Consider the following 16,755-nt stretch of genomic DNA (forward strand, 5'->3'; position numbering starts at 1 on the left):
TAGCGCCACCAGACCTGGCACGAGACCTCGCCTTGGCCTCCTGAACTCTTTGGTAAGACTCCTGGGCATTTGTTTTTGCCATCTCTGAAAAAACAAAAAAAGCAACAATTAATAGATTAGACAAGTCGGAAGAATTAATCAGACAAGTCGGAAAACCAAATGAAAGCTACCTATTTGCGCTTGGATAAAACTCGGAGACCCCTGGATAAACTTTTTCGTGTCCAAGTATGGAGACCTCCCCCAAACTTCTCGGAGGAACCCCACAATGGCCGCCTCCACATCATCCAGGTCGTCAAGACCATATTTTTCACAAAAGGAGGCCTCCAACCAATACAAAGGAAAGCAGGGGGAAGAGTTATCATCCAGAAAAAAAGGGTGGTGACCCTCTACAGCTTGCACTTTGAAAAAATAGTTTTTGAAGTCATGGAAGGATTCGTCAAAAAGGGTGAAAATTCTCCTACCTTGTATGGTCCGGAACGACACCCACTGTTGTTTATTGTTTAGCCCACTAAAGGATTTTGTCATATGAAAAAGATGGAAAAAAATCTTTAAAGAAATCGGGAACTCTAAAGCCTGGCTGATGAATTGATAAATTTTCAAAAAACCCCAAGAGTTGGGGTGAAGCTGGGTAGGAACGACTCGACAATGACGTAAAACAGACACCTCAAAGTCTGAAAAAGGAAGAAAAACACCCAAACGGGTGATCATACACTCATACATAAAGAAAAAATGGGAGGCCGCCTCATTAGCCCTCCCAAAGCAAACCCGGTCTTCTGGACCTGGGGCCACTAACTCATACTTCGGCTCGTCCTCCTCAGAAGAACAAATTCTGTGGCGAGTACGAAGATGGGTGATAAACTCAGAATCGACTGAGGGTTCCTCCCCTAAGACTGTGACATCAACCCAGTGAGAGAGAGCATCTACAGAAGCCATTTCTTTTTCTAAAAAAGGGGTGACAAAACCTACAAGGGGAAAAGAAAAATCACCAACACGGTCTCTAAAGGGAGGGGGATGCGAAACTAAAGTATGCAAATCAAATTTATCTACAAAGGCATATTAAAGAACTAACCTTTATCTGGAAATGAGGGTTGGAAGCAAAAGCCTTCGAAAGCACAAGAATGCAATACGAACGAATGCAAGGGAAATTTGAAAGATCGCAGAAACGAAACAATGAAAGAGAGGGAAAGTATTTATAAGAACGTTAGGGGCATAATGGTAAAATAGGGGCAGTCATTAATGAAGATGCACTGTTACCAAGGCTATTGAAACCCTACGCACACCCCTAACGGATACGACGCTTGATTAGACGTAACTGTCAGAACCAAAAGGTCACGAAAGGTCACGTCGGTTTCAAACCACCACGTCGGTCCTCTTACAAATCGGCTACGACCCCGAGTAGAATACTCGAACCCAAATCTTAAAAAGAAATTGGGCTCGAGTAGGGGCACTGTTCATACCCTGACCCAATAATAAAGGCCCAGGATCCAAGCAAAGAAGCCCAACCCAAAGGGTTGGCCCTCACCCAATACCAGCCTTCATCCCAAGAAGTCGGTACTGAACACGACCTGCTCCAAAAAAGTCGGATACGAGGGTTAGCTGGCAGATAACACTCATTCGAATGAGTAACTGCCCCTAGAAACTCTCTAACCACTTCATAGAGCCATATCTTAACCTCCCTAAGATATGGGAACGGTTATCCACCTAAAAAGGTGGCACTACTTCAGCGGTGGTTATTGGTTCACCACTATAAATACACTGACACCATTCCGGTATCTCTAGGTCCCAATACTCTCTAACCTGCTCACACTCTTGCTAACTTAGGCATCGGAGTGTCTTTGCAGGTACCACCCCCCATTCTCTCATACGTACAAGTCGGACGGAGGAATATCGAGTAACAGACCCCCTCGAAAGCCACCTCCTTCATACGTTTGGGCCAGCCAACGCCATCCAGCCTACTAATCTCCGGTTACCCACCGTAATAAGTTCTTTCATTATTTATTTCCGATTAAATGATATGCAAAATTCTAAAAAATTGAGTCATTTTTAGATGTTTACAGAATAAATAATTTATTTATTCAGGTAAAATCATTAAAAAAGAATTAACAGTAAATGCGTAATTAAATTTGTGAACATAATCGAAAGAGATTTATTTTTGAATTTTTTCCATTAAAATTTTATGTAATTGTAATTTCATGAAAAAAAAAAAGACTATAGAGACGACATTGATATATTAAAAACCAAAATCTTAAATTATTATTTATATTTGAGTGGGAAATCTAGACTAAATTTTTATAATAGTCCCCAGATTCAGCTCGTATACTAATTTAATCCCTAAAATTCCAATTGCACTATTTATATTCTCCAAATTACGTTTTGGACTACATAACGGTCCTTTAGTAGAATTCCGGCGTGACTCAACGACAATCTTGCTTATGTGGCACAGCCACTGTCACGTAAGATCTCCAATTATATAAGTCATTTAAATTTAAATTAAAAGTAATAATAACTTATTTAATTTAACATTTATGATAATAAATAAAATTATCGTTATATAAGTCATTTAATATAAAATAATTAAATTAAAAATTATAATTAATATATATATCACTTGTAAATAAATTAAAAATTAATAATTTTCTAATATTTATACCATAGAATAAATAATTTTGTTATAAATATTCATTAACGATTTATTATTCAATTAATATATCAATACAAGAATCATAATTTGCAAAGAAAATACTTAAACATGATGGAAGAGAGACTGTAGTAGACCATGCAAGAGTATGCTGCTTTTTTTTTTTCTTTTTTTTTTTTTAATAATTTCAAACGACAATACTTCTAGTAGTTTTTCCCTACCATCATCAATCAATGGATTATCGTTTGTATGATAGGCTAACAATCCAAAAACAAATAAATAAATAAATAATAAAATAGCATACTTTAGCGTACTACTCCAGTGATTGTTTATCTTAATCTCATGAGTATTTTATTAATTATTTAATTCCTAGAATTGAATGTTGCGTAGTTAATTATAAAAGATATTAAAACTAATTTAAATCATCGAAAAAACAATAGTATAAATATTTTTGGTAATTTAGAGAGATAAATTATTAGTATAGTATCATTATTAGAGCGTCGTGCTAATAACGCGAAGGTCGCAGGTTCGAAACCTGCATGGGCCATTTTATTCTTCTTATATCTCTATCGTTGCCGAAGTATACTAACATAATACATGTATTGGAGAAAAACTAAAGGGAGAATTTTGCATAGCTTCACAAGAAGTGAACTTACTTTTTCTATGAAAGCAGCCCGAAATCAATATAATACCTTAAGAAAGCAGTGAAGTTATTTCATAATTACGGAACTAAGTTGCCCGGTAATTTGGATAAGGTGGGTACTCCCATGAAGATATTATAATTGTCTTCATGTGATGATTTTTCTTTTTGACCCTTAGATGATGGAGTGTAGGGTTAGATTTTGATATGTTATAAAAGTGTTGTTTTTATTTGAAGTGTGGCCAAATCAATAAATCACACTTTTATACAAAGCATCTTTATAAAAAGATGTTTTTTGCATCTTCATTTGAGTAGCTCCCTTTGGATAATATCATAATCATTTTCAAAGAACAATGACAAGGAAGAGAAGCTTTGATCATTGGATGTTCTGCATCTTTCAAACATGTTCCACTTTTGCTTGAAAGCAAAGGGAAAATAAACAATCTATCTACACACTGTACAATTGTAATTGTTTGCTTTGAGCTAATCTATGTTATGTCAGCTTTTTTTTTTTTTTTGAAGAATGCAGCATTCAATCCAAAATTGATATGATGCTGCAGAACAAATCTTCTGTGCAAGGAATTGTGAGGCCACCCATTGGATGAACATAACCAAATTCTTCTTCTGCTTTACTCAGCAAGTCTTGAAATGATGGTTGGTTCAAGTATGATATCGGAACTATAAACCTCTTCATCTTTTCTCCTACATACACTGCAAGATACCCCTTTGGAATTTCTCCACCCTTTGAAGCTGCTTGTGTTGCTTTTCTAATACCAGGTAAGCGAAATCCCATTGCTTCTTCTTTGTTAAGAATGATCTCAAGTAACTTGTATGCGAAACAAGCGTTTCAAGTTTGATGCTTTATGTTTTGGGTTTGAGAATGCTAAGATGAGTATTGGTATATATAGATCATAAAATTGCTTCAGCTTGTGTGGAACTGAATGGTTATGAACTGTTTGATGGGGTCTAGTGAAGGACAAAGACTCATGAACCTTCACATGGAGTGTTTTGGAGGTCTTTATGAAGAACTATTAATGATTCAGGAGTAAATGACCCACATTATGTAAGATTTTCCAACACAATCACTGCTTGAAAATGAAATCTAGATCTTGAAAATCTTGTGTATAGCTGTTAGGCAAGGTCATGCCAAACCTCATCTATTATTCAGTTGCTGTTGCTTAGAACTTTATTCACATCCACACAACCTTGTGATATATTCAGTGTCGGCTCGAATCTTGATTCCCGGACACTGTTTCGAAGCTATCAATCAAGTCTTGCTTGTGATTCACAAATTTCATAACTTATTACTCTGCTATTATTTGTTGGCAGATGTATGGCATAAAATTGTCATTCTAATGAAAATTTGTGAGATGTCTAAAGCATGTCTAGTAATAATAGATGAACACATGAACAAAATCAACTCTAATTTAGTCCTCTTCATTGCAAAATTGATTGTTAGCAAATTGTAACTATATATACACTATAATTCTTGAGCTCTCAAAGCAGAACAAGTCATTTGCATATCAAATTTAAAGCATCCTAACTCAGCTTTTTCTCTCTCACAAGTGCTTGAAGATCTCTATCTATTTTCTTAGAACAAAATGGGGTTTCGCATACTAGGCACAAGAAGGGCATCAATTTCTGCAACTGAAGTAAGTTCCAAGCGATTTGTAGTCCCAAAAGGCTATCTTGCAGTCTATGTCGGAGACAAAATGAGGAGGTTCATGATTCCGATATCATACTTGAATGAACCTTCATTTCAAGCATTACTAAGTCAGGCAGAAGATGAATATGGATATGATCATCCGGCAGGTGGTCTCACTATTCCATGCAGGGAGGATGAGTTTCTAAACATCACTTCTGGCTTAAATGGGTTATAAGATCATGCTAATGAAGATAGATAGGTAGATAGATAGATTGGTTGAAACAAATTTTGTACACATGGCACTTTATTTTTCTTCACCTTGGTTTCTTCCTTGATCAATTCTTTCGGAAATGTAAAATTTTTTATCTGAATGAGAAAGTTATGATTCATGTCATAATAGCTTGTTGCATCACTTTTAGCCTTTTCCAATTCTACTGTATAATATTATACTTTTTCTATATTATATTATATGTAGCATCCCTATTGAATTTCGGTTTTGTGATACACACACAAAATTTCCGAGATGAATTCATCCTTCTATTAGGATATTGATTTGTATTTTAAAGATATTTTTTGTTTATCTAACACCTATATTAAAATTTTGTTCTTGAGACTTTTAAGATAATTCGGTGGGACAAATTTTCAGGTGCATAGCAAATCAAATGGATTTAATAGTTTTTTCAAGTCCATGCAATTTTCCACTTCAAGTCTATATACACATTTTCAACTGTCATTTTCAACTGTTTGTCTGCACACATTAATTTTTCCTTTGACACTTTCATTTTTGGTATTTATGTAAACCAAATTTAGCATTTTTTCCTTCCTATGTTCTTGCTGAGCATCCTATGCATTATATGAATATTATATTTTTTAGATTAATTTTGTATGTCGGTTCTTTTAAAACAAATTTTTTTTTGAAAAAAAAAAAAAAACAAATAATAATAAAAGAAAAAGAATCATGTGTTGAAATGAATCTTTATCTTGTTGTACATATTACTATTTGCTAGTTTAAGTTTAGAACTGCACCTTCCCATTCTTTTCAGTTCAAAGCCAAAACTTTGGCTTTCAGCATAGCAAGTTTCTAAATTGAGCAAATTCTTACAAAGATGAGCACTTCACAGGGTGTTATTACCTGTAAAGGTATAATTTTTATCATTATATCAACATTAAGCATGCATGTAGAAATCAATTAACTTTCATGTTACTTGCAAACATGATATTATGCAAAGTTATTTGCTTTTTGCAGCTGCAGTGTGCTGGGGATTAGGAATGACACTAAAGCTTGAAGAGATTCAAGTTGATCCGCCGAAATCAGGCGAAGTTCGAGTTAAGATGCTTTGTGCTAGCATCTGCCACACTGATGTTTCAGGCATTCAAGGATCTCCATATGTTAATGGTTTCCCTCTAGTACCTGGACATGAAGGAGTTGGGTAAGATAGATTCTATGTCCACATACTGCATTGTATTGTATCAATGATAGAATTCCATCCATGAACATGATGAATTGGTTTTAAATTTTAATTAATTGCAGTGTTGTAGAGACAGTTGGAGATGAAGTGAAAAATCTTAAAGAAGGGGATATGGTGATCCCAACATATATAGGAGAGTGTGGACATTGCCGGAATTGTGTTTCTGGAAAGACCAACCTTTGCCTGACATATCCTTTCAGAATTACTGGCTTCATGCCAGATAACACTTCTAGAATGTCCTGCAGAGGCAAGAAGTTAAAACACACTTGGACTTGCGCCACGTGGTCCGAGTACACGGTTGTCAATGCCAATTACCTTCTCAAGGTTGATCCAGGCATCAATCTAGCCCATGCTAGCTTCATCTCATGTGGGTTTTCAACTGGCTATGGAGCTGCATGGAAGGAAGCCCAAGTTGAAAGTGGATCAAGTGTTGCTGTTTTTGGTCTTGGTGCTGTAGGATTAGGGGTATGCTTCAAAGAGATTTGTTGGAAGTTACTCAATCCGTCCATCAATAACTGTCGGACTGAAAAAAATTTCGTACATATCCGACAGTTATCGATGGATGGAGGGAGTAGTTTGCTTCTAGTTTTGAGCCTTGATGAGTTTTGATAATGACCTTGTGATGCAGGCTATAAGCGGAGCGAAAATGCTGGGGGCTACTAAGATAATAGGGATTGACACAAATGAGATGAAGAGAGAAAAAGGGAAAGCTTTTGGAATGACTGATTTTATAAATCCTCAAGATTCTGATAAACCTCCATCAGAATTGGTGAAGGAACTGAGTGATGGATTTGGTGTGGATTATTCTTTTGAGTGCACTGGAGTTCCATCTTTGATTAGTGAATCCTTAGCAGCCACAAAGATGGTTAGTTTCACTTCTGTCAAGTAATTCAGCTGTTTGATTTCATCAAATTATTATATGATCCTTGCTTCTAATTGTTGTTTCGGATTATGTAGGGAACCGGTAAAGCAATATCTATTGGCGCGCCAAATGAACCTATTGTGCCTTTCAATCATACAACAATTCTGGCTGGCAGAACTCTGAAGGGTTCTGTTTTTGGAGGTCTAAAAACCATGTCAGACCTTTCAATTGTAGCTGACAAATGCCAAAAGGAGGTACTTTAAACTTTAAAGACACTTAAGTTCAATAGATACACTACGTTATCGTTTCTGGAATATGCTTAATACATTGATGAAGAAGTCTCACAATTATTTAATGTATTCGGACTATTTATTTACATTTTCACAGGAGTTCCCTCTTCAGGAGCTATTCACCCATGAGGTCCCATTGACAGATATAAGCAAAGCATTTGATCTACTCAAAGAGCCAAATTGTGTCAAAGTTGTCATCAAGATATGATTTTCTAACAATTGATGGATGTAAAATTCAAATTATGCAGCTTCAGATAGTTTTATAGGAGAATATTCTGCTTTAAAAATCACAGAAGTTGCAGTCCAACAACTGTTCTGTGTGAATATGAATAAAGAATTGTTTGATGCATGTGTGTATAAGTTGGCAGTTATTTTACTTCACCATTGTAATGCAAAATCAAACAAATTTGTGATATGCAATGTAACTTTTTATTCAAGTGCAAATGTTTTAATAAGAAGTAAGGTGTTCAGCTCCTACTTTGAAATTTATTCAAACAGGCAAATAATCAAGTTTCAGTGAGTAACTTTGCTTATGTAAGCTCCTAATTGCAGGAACAAGTGAACATAACTGAATTCATTGTCAATTCGTCACTATTCAACAAAAGTAGACATACTCTTTGAGTTTGTCATCTGATTCTCTATACTAATCTATTCTATACAACATGTATATGCTAATCTATGTCAATCTTCTACAGTCTGAGATTTATAGCCCATTCAAGCGAGAAGTGATCCGTTGGAAGACATGTTCACTACAAGGAATAGTGAGACCTCCCATGGGATGATCATATCCAAATTCTTCTTCAGCTTGACTCAACAAGTCTTGGAATGAAGGTTGGTTCAAGTATGATACGGGGATCACAAAACGCTTTTGATTCTCTCCAACATACACTGCAAGATACCCTTTTGGGAGTTCCACAGATTTTGAAGCTGCTTCGCTAGCTGAGAATGATGATGCCCTTCGAATAACAGGTAAACGGAAACCCATTTTTTCTGTATGTATGTAAGAACTAGAGCAGAAAAGCTTTCAAGTTTAAGATAAGAATCTGTTAAGTGTTGATGCTTAAGAATGGCAATGAATTGTGTTGTTTCTGAAGACAGGAGGAAATGTATTTATAGATTTTAAGATTCTTTGGAAGATTATTATTTCCAAGATAAAATTATTGTTGAAGTCACTATAGGATTGCGGGGCATACACACGAGAGATCACATGGTGCTGTCTTAGAAGTGGTTAAGAGTGAATGCCCCCACCTTCTCAAAGAATAGCCAAGACTGAAGCCACTGCAATCAAATGAGATAAGATCAAACTGAAGCCTTATATTTGTTTCATGTCTTAATTGGTATTCCATATTTTTGTAAACATGCTTTAGACATGTCACATTTTCTTCAATGTTGAGAAATTGACTAAATGCTAATATATAGCTACCAACTGTTGAAATAATCTTGGCAATGAAAACAGGTACTTGATGGCTATATATTCATATTTATTTATGGACATGTTTTAAGACATCTCATATGAATCCTTTCACGTACTGATGTACCCTGTGATCTGTATTCTATTGCAATAAATGTAGTCATATCCACTCTGCATCATTATTAGACAATTTCCACTGATTTAGTAGGTTACCCATCAGTATGAAGAGCCAACTTATGTGATATGTCTTAAACATGTCTGCGACATAATAAGTAGTAGTCCATTAAATCAGCTTTGTATTTAACCATTTATTAGCTTCTCAGTTGTCTCTTTCAAAAGGTGGCAACATTGTTTGGCAAGAACTCTCAAATCTAAAGTAATCTTTCATAAACACAATGAAGACACTACCATGTGATCTTCGTTTCGCCCTTGTCTCAAAGTAGGCCTTATCGAATGGCTAATTACAAAAACTTATAGATGGTATATCTATATATAGACGGTTACCCTTGCACTCTAAAGCAACACAAATCAGTAGCAACAACAATTCTTCTTTACACCCTTTGAGATCATTTGCATTTTTATTAGTTTGAAGCAAAAGAAAACAATGGGATTTCGCTTACCTGCTATTAGAAGGGCATCATCTGCTGTAACCCAAGCAGCCTCCGTCCCAAAAGGCTATCTTGCAGTCTATGTTGGAGAGAAGATGAAGCGGTTTGTGATTCTTATTTCCTATTTGAGTCAACCTTCATTTCAGGAGTTACTAATCCAAGCAGAAGAAGAATTCGGATATGGTCATCCAATGGGTGGCCTCACTATTCCTTGCAAGGAGAATGCTTTCGTGGATCTCACGTCTCGCTTGAATGGACTATAGTATAGTCGAAGGAAAACAAGACTGACTTAGATTAATTGAGAGACAAATTTGTACAGCAGGCACTTAGACTTTTTCTTTTTTACTTCCGTTTTATTGGCAGATACTGACTACCATCTCATTGAAATGTCAAGGATGTAATATCAGAAATTTTTCCCCTAGTTCAATGAATTTAAACACCTTATCCCTAAGGACTTGTATACTCAATTTCTTTGCATATGAACTTCACTTTTGAATGCATCCATGTGAACATGAATGCATCTAAATAATGCTTTACTGCTGGCAAATGAATCTCCTGCTTATGATGAACTGCTTTACTTCTCTAGATAGTAAATGCAGTCACAAATTTTAGTCATTGATTTTAGCCATCTAGAAGATATAAGACTAAATTATTTCTCTAGGTAGTAGTTATTAGGTACTAGCAAAAGAACTATCATTGTTGAAATTGATACAGATCCTTCTCTACATCTTCAGTTTTGCTATTCCAGTGAGCTAGCTAATTTGTTGAAACAAATCCATAACTTGATTACTTAAAGCTAATTGAGCGAATCTATAAGTTATTCAACCAATCTCTTCTGATATTTCCTTTGAATTAGTTTCTTCTATGCTAAAGGTTGTTGGATCTTATGTCTCTATAGTCTTCACAGTTTATACTATTACCACATATTCACACTGTAATCTCTCCCAGATCAGAAGCTCACCAACTTTGATTGTTTCACTTGAATTTGACATCCCTCTGAAGCTTGTTTTCTCTAATTTTTTACAATGATGTACACCTTTCTGATATATACAACTGTAACTAGTATATTTGAAACCATTGCATATTGTACTTTTAATTTTTATTTGTATGAAAGAAATAGATTTGCTCATTTGTAGGGCCATGTTTTAATGGATTCCAATTTCATATAATATTAGTTAGATAGTCATTGAATCTACGTGGATTACAAATTTGCAATTCTCTTTTATTGTTCTTTAAAAGTTCTGGGCAATCGGAGCATGTTTAATTTTATTATGATGTTGTTGCATATATTAGAGATCATTCATATCAGACAAAAGCAAACAAATTTTGACAATGTCATGCTGTAATGTTCTCATTCAACATTTTTACGCTTTCAAATGAATGATACAAGGAAGAGACCAAAATGGACAAAGTTTATAATAAAAGAAAGAGCCTTCTGTACAAAATTTGTCTCAGCTAAGCTATGTCAGTTTCTATTAGAACAATTTACTGCCCAACCATTTGAAAAGTGAGGTTTAGGAATTCATCCTCACTGCATGGAATTTTGAGACCACCAGTTGGATGTTCGTATCCAAATTCTTCTTCTGCTTGGTTTAGTAATTCTTGAAATGAAGATTGGTTCAAGTAACATACAGGAATCACAAACCGCCTCATCTTATCTCCCACATAGACTGCAAGATAGCCTTTTGGAACATTAGTCCCTTTTGATGCAGAAAGTGATGCCTTTCTAATACCTGGAATGCGGAAAGCCATTGTTCCTGAGGGATTTGTATGAGAGAAAAATGTAAGTTCTTGATACTTGAGGAGATGCAACTGATTTGTGTTGGTTGAGAACACAAGAAGAAGTGTATATATAGTTGCCATCCTGAAGAAATTATTCAGATGAAGCAGTAAAATGGGGTCTACATAGTGACAAGGGTTAGCAAGGGATCACATGGTATTGTCTTGGAGGTCTCTTTCATAAGATTAGGACCAAAGAAGTTAAGTGAGAGTACATATCCCACCTTCTGAGGTAATTGCTAAGTGGCTAATATATGATATCCACTTGAAATATAATGAAAATCTACACAAATTGATAGGTGAAGTATGCTTCTTCAAGCATTGTAGTTGTACTTAAGGTACTCCATGAGACATGCTTTAGACATCTCACAAGCTTCTTCAAATTGACATACAACTGATAATGAAATCTGTTGATATGAGGCCAGATGAGAACTAATATGAACCTCAACTCTTCAAGTACACCAGATTATAAACAACACAACCATGAAATTTGCAAAACATTGCAATCTGTTGGCCTACCCTCTACAAGGTGGACCTTGAATTATGTAGTTTAACAAGCTGATACTGTGATACATATGAAAGTCCGCCGAGACAATACCATGTGAACTCTTACATGCCCTTGTCTCCTAACTGGTCCTATCTGATGCCCTCCTCCACCAACCATTCTAATATCGGTGTGTTTATAACATATCCTTTTATCTATATATATGTTCATGGTTGCAGTCATTCACATCCTAAAGCAAAAGAAAAACTCAAAAGATCGCATCTTATTCACAAGTCATATCTAAGACTAATATTTCATCAACACATACATACAACAATGGGTTTTCTTTTGGCTGGTATCAGAAGAAAGACATCATTTACTGCAAACCAAGCAACTTCCAAAGTTGTGGAAGTCCCGAAAGGCTATCTTGCCATGTATGTTGGCGAGAAGATGAAGCGATTTGTGGTTCCCATTTCTTATTTGAATCAACCTTTATTTCAAGAATTACTAAGCCAAGCAGAAGAAGAATTTGGATATGATCATCCAATGGGTGGTCTCACTATTCCATGCAGTGAGGATGCTTTCTTGGACCTCACATCTCGCTTAAACTGACTTAGCACAAGTCCTGCCGAAGGAGACTGACATAGATTAATTCAGAGTGAAACTTTTCCTTTTCTGTAACAAGAATTGAGAGACAATTTTGTGTAGCAGGAACTATAGTATAAGTTTTCTTTGTAGCATAACATCATCTCATTGAGATGGCAAGGATGTAAATATCAGAATTTTTCCTCCCAATTTCAATGAATTTATAGACTTCATCTCAAAAGATTTATAGACTTAAGTGCTTTGCATATGCTCTTCACTTGTGCATTTGTTCCGTTTCTGCTTCTGTTGTATAAAAAAGTTTATGAAATGCTGCAAATTTGTTTCCAAAAGCCCTTTCTAACACACATAAGCACACCACAAGTTGGCCTTGAATCTGTAAATTGCTTTATGACATGAAGGACTGAATCATTAACTGATTTTCAGTCATATGGCTAAGTTAAATATATTGGATCCAAGTTTATATTATTAAATGTTCCCCTCATTATTATCATTCTTTTGGGTTGTGAGTTCTGAAATTGAGAGCCATCCATCTAAAATTTGCTGCAATTGATCTTATGATGAAATGTTCTATACCTCTAAATAGTGTCGTTGCCGAAATCCAAATAGATAGATATTTCTATGCAGCAACTTCTGTTTTGCTTTTTCATCCAGCTAACTAAAATTGTTCAAATAAATCAAATGACTCTTGAAGCATGAATTTAAGCAGGCATTAGGTTGTTCTCAAAGCCTGTACATCCTTTTTCAATAACAAGGAAGTGCCTCTTCCTTTTCATGTTTGTAACAGATGGAACTTTATTTAGACTCTTGCCTTCACCACCTACTTGGGTCTGCTTCCATAGAAGAAAGAAAGGAAGTGCCTCTTCCTCAACTTTTAATACAAGAAATCTACTAGTCCTTCACATATTTACTTTAGTAGTTTTAACAAATTGTGAAAGAAACTTTATTTTGATATTGCCAGTTTGCCACATATATTAGAAATTATTCAGGTTGAACAAAAAGCTGCAATAAGCCAATAACTTTCTCATTCATAGAACATTTTTACACTTTCAAAGGAATGATACAAGGAAGACACCAAAATTGACAATCTTCAAAATAAAAGAAAGAGCCTTCTTTACAAAATTGTCTCATCTAATCTATGTCAGTCTCTATTAGCACAATTTACTGTCCACTTAATTCAGAAGTGAGGTTTTGAAACTCATCCTCACTGCATGGAATTGTCAAACCACCAGTTGGATGATCATATCCGAATTCCTCTTCGGCCTGGCACAGTAATTCTTGAAATGAAGGCTGATTCAAGTATGATACCGGAATCACAAACCGCTTCATCTTATCTCCTACATAGACTGCAAGATAGCCTTTTGGAACATTAGTTCCCTTGGATGCAGAGAAAGATGTGGCCCGTCTAATACCTGGAATGCGGAAAGCCATCGTTTCTTGTTGCTCAAAAGAAAAAGTAATATATTGTTGTTGAAGGATTTGTATCAGAGAAATATGTGAGCTTTGATAGTTGTGGAGATGCAAATGAGTTGTGATGGTTGAGAACACAAGAAGTGGTGTATATATAGATGCTATCCTGAAGAAATAATTCAGATGAAGCTGTAAAATAGGGTCTACATTGTGAAATGATCACAAGTGATCACATGGTATTGTCTTGGAGTTCATACATCATATTCTGACATAATTGCCAAGAAACTACACATATCAAATCAAAGACATCTAAATTAAAGCAATGTAGTTGTACTAAAGATACTGAATTAGACATGCTTTGGACATCTCACATGTTTCTTCAGATTTAGAATTGCTTGTGACAATGAAATCAGTAAACCTTGTCCACAACCTGATTTATATCTCTGAAACGAAGTGTTCTGAGGCCAGAAGAGAACCAAAATTGGACACATGATAATGATCCGATATGAACCTCATTTTTTTTTTTTTGGTTTCCCACGGTATCCCCCAACCCGGCAGGTCAAGGACTAATCCGTCGCGGTACTGAGCTCCATTTAAGGGTTTGCCGCTGGCCAATAGGTTGCTGCATGCACAAGGCGGGATTCGAACCCCCGACACTTGCTTAAGCGGACTAGTGAGCTAACCACTAGACCAACCCAACTTGGTTGATATGAACCTCATTTTTAAGTACACCAGATTGTTAACATATCCCTTGGAATTTGCAAAACCATAGGCAACATGATCGAATCAAACTTGCTGTTGTATACATAAATGGACCTTGAATTATCTAAGACAACACCATGTGATCTCTTTTATGACCTTGTCTCCTAATAAGTCCCATGGCTACCATCTCTTACACTTTCTCCACCAATCATTCAAGTGGCATTATGTTTATAGCATATTCTATTATCTATATATATGTTCATGGCTGCAAGCAAGCAGCAACACAAGTCATTGACATCCTAAAGCACAAGAAACTCAAAAACTTACATCTTATTTTCATTTCTTAGACTAGTATTTCTTCAACACATACAAAAATGGGTTTTCGGTTACCCGGTATTGTAAGAAAGGCATCATTTACTTCATCTTCAAAAGCTATGGAAATTCCAAAAGGTTATCTTGCAGTTTATGTTGGAGAGAAAATGAAGCGGTTTGTGATCCCCATATCATACTTGAACCAGCCTTCATTTCAAGACTTGCTAAGTCAAGCTGAGGAAGAATTTGGTTATGATCATCCAATGGGTGGCCTCACAATTCCTTGTGAAGAAAATATGTTCTTAGATATCACTTCTCGCTTGAGTTGATGCTAGCACCATCAAGATTAGGCTGACTTAGAAATAGATTACTTAACACAATTTTTGTAACAATTTCTTACCCAGTTACACTGAGAAAGATTTTCTCCATTTTTTGTTATCCTACTATTCATCTCAATGAGAAATTTATGCACATAAACATTTGTCTCCCATTTTCTCCTTAAATCTAAATGTATTAAGTTCAAAGGCAATAACAAGCACAAAGTGCTGTTCATAAAATCAATTTTCACTATGTTGTACAACAAGTGCAAAAGAACCAGCAGGTAACTTTTATGATGATAGTAAATGTCACGGCCCAAAATGAGCCATGATCGGCGCTTAGGAAAATAATCCCCAAGCAAGCCTAACCGACTCAAATATAAGTTGAATAAGAAAATTACAAATATTTGAAATAAATTTACAATGTTTAAAATGAATAATTACATATTTTTAACAAACAAAAAATAAAATAAATATGAGTGGATCCTGCCTGTGACATATGGAGCATACAACGTCTAGGAACTCAACAAGGAACAAATACCTATTGTAGATCATAATTCTTGGATAGAGAGCTCACATATTCAAGTATTTATTCCTGAAAAATATTTTTAGAAAAACGGAATGAGTTTTGCAACTCAGTGACTAGACAATACATTTATAATCCACATGAGACCATATAACATTATTATTAAAGTAATTTCTTAATTAGAAAATAGTAATTGATCATAATAAGCGAATCAATAAGGGAGTTCTCATGCAGAAATCAAATCAAAAGTCCACACTTGGGCGGCTCCACCTCAATGGGTAGCCCTTTCCTCTCGTGTGTCCTAACAGAATAACAGATCTAACGTGTGGCCTACACGTTAGACTAGCAACACCCCTGCTAGCTGGAGTCTGAGTTAGATGCATCTAAGTTAACGTCATAACCGCTGTTAACTACGGTTTTCTATACGAGCCTCCCAAACCAATTCAAAATATATATTTTCAAATATAACAAATTCTTCAGTCTTGCAAACATATGAGGTATCAAATTAAATAATACTTTCTCATAAGAAATATTTTCTAATCATAACTTCTTTGATCATAAGTAATTTCAAACACATTTCACAATTTCAAAGTCAGTAAGTACTAACAAATACTTCAATGCTTCAAAAGTATATATTTGAATAAAATCAAATGTTCTAAAATAATATAAAACTTCATCAAACATATATATAGTCTCATGTAAAATTTCTAAGATATGAACTTCATAAAAATATATTTTTTTTTTCAACTATAATAAATCAATTATTCTAATCAAATCAGAGTTTTTCAACAATAATTTTATAAATATAATTAGAAACTCAAAATAGCATGAACCATAAAGAAAATTAACAGTTATAAATGTAAAGCCTTCTCACAGCGTGGTCCTAAAGGACCGAATAGACCAAACCCGGAGTGCCGAATTAAAAGGTACGAAAGAGTGCAGAATTTGGATTGGGTAGTAGCAACAATTTCAATTCTCACTGCAGTAATGCCAACAGCCCTAGTAATAATAACATGGGACAACCACAGTAACAATGGCAGCAAATCCAACGGCCTATGG

The 16,755-nt window shown here is 35.2% G+C and overlaps 4 protein-coding genes across 4 annotated transcripts; 3 read left to right on the forward strand and 1 right to left on the reverse strand.

Annotated features, from left to right (window-relative positions):
* LOC107628819 (auxin-induced protein 6B-like) lies at positions 3,395-8,563 on the reverse strand. Its single transcript, XM_021117996.1, has 2 exons — positions 8,265-8,563; positions 3,395-4,073 (listed from the first exon to the last, which is right to left on the reverse strand). The coding sequence occupies exons 1-2, from the start codon at positions 8,527-8,529 to the stop codon at positions 3,811-3,813; spliced, it is 528 nt and encodes a 175-aa protein (XP_020973655.1). The 5' UTR covers positions 8,530-8,563; the 3' UTR covers positions 3,395-3,810.
* On the forward strand, positions 3,948-8,033 carry LOC107628796 (alcohol dehydrogenase class-3). The gene is made up of 7 exons (XM_016331400.2): positions 3,948-4,055; positions 5,967-6,063; positions 6,170-6,353; positions 6,455-6,857; positions 7,021-7,257; positions 7,350-7,508; positions 7,642-8,033. Exons 2-7 carry the CDS (start codon positions 6,030-6,032, stop codon positions 7,750-7,752), a joined length of 1,128 nt encoding a protein of 375 aa, XP_016186886.1. The 5' UTR covers positions 3,948-4,055; positions 5,967-6,029; the 3' UTR covers positions 7,753-8,033.
* Positions 9,527-12,677, forward strand: LOC107628798 (auxin-induced protein X10A-like). Its single transcript, XM_016331402.2, has 2 exons — positions 9,527-9,785; positions 12,134-12,677. The coding sequence occupies exons 1-2, from the start codon at positions 9,560-9,562 to the stop codon at positions 12,436-12,438; spliced, it is 531 nt and encodes a 176-aa protein (XP_016186888.2). The 5' UTR covers positions 9,527-9,559; the 3' UTR covers positions 12,439-12,677.
* On the forward strand, positions 14,571-15,766 carry LOC107628815 (auxin-induced protein 15A-like). The gene has a single exon (XM_016331420.2). The coding sequence runs from the start codon at positions 14,916-14,918 to the stop codon at positions 15,180-15,182; it is 267 nt and encodes an 88-aa protein (XP_016186906.1). The 5' UTR covers positions 14,571-14,915; the 3' UTR covers positions 15,183-15,766.

This window comes from Arachis ipaensis, chromosome B03 (genome assembly GCF_000816755.2).
Source record: "Arachis ipaensis cultivar K30076 chromosome B03, Araip1.1, whole genome shotgun sequence".
In the NCBI taxonomy this organism is placed as follows: Eukaryota; Viridiplantae; Streptophyta; class Magnoliopsida; order Fabales; family Fabaceae; genus Arachis; species Arachis ipaensis.

Bases quoted from the DNA above. Each gene is read 5' to 3' on its own strand.
- LOC107628796 (XM_016331400.2), top strand. From the start codon at position 6,030: ATGAGCACTTCACAGGGTGTTATTACCTGTAAAG. The intron at 6,064-6,169 runs GTATAATTTTTA...TGCTTTTTGCAG, and splicing joins GGGTGTTATTACCTGTAAAG to CTGCAGTGTGCTGGGGATTA. The intron at 7,509-7,641 runs GTACTTTAAACT...ACATTTTCACAG, and splicing joins CTGACAAATGCCAAAAGGAG to GAGTTCCCTCTTCAGGAGCT.
- LOC107628819 (XM_021117996.1), bottom strand. From the start codon at position 8,529: ATGGGTTTCCGTTTACCTGTTATTCGAAGGGCATCATCATTCTCAGCT. The intron at 4,074-8,264 runs GCTTGAATGGGC...ACAAAGAAGAAG, and splicing joins CTTCCAACGGATCACTTCTC to CAATGGGATTTCGCTTACCT.
- LOC107628798 (XM_016331402.2), top strand. From the start codon at position 9,560: ATGGGATTTCGCTTACCTGCTATTAGAAGGGCATCATCTGCTGTAACC. The intron at 9,786-12,133 runs ATGCTTTCGTGG...CATATCTAAGAC, and splicing joins CACTATTCCTTGCAAGGAGA to TAATATTTCATCAACACATA.
- LOC107628815 (XM_016331420.2), top strand. From the start codon at position 14,916: ATGGGTTTTCGGTTACCCGGTATTGTAAGAAAGGCATCATTTACTTCA.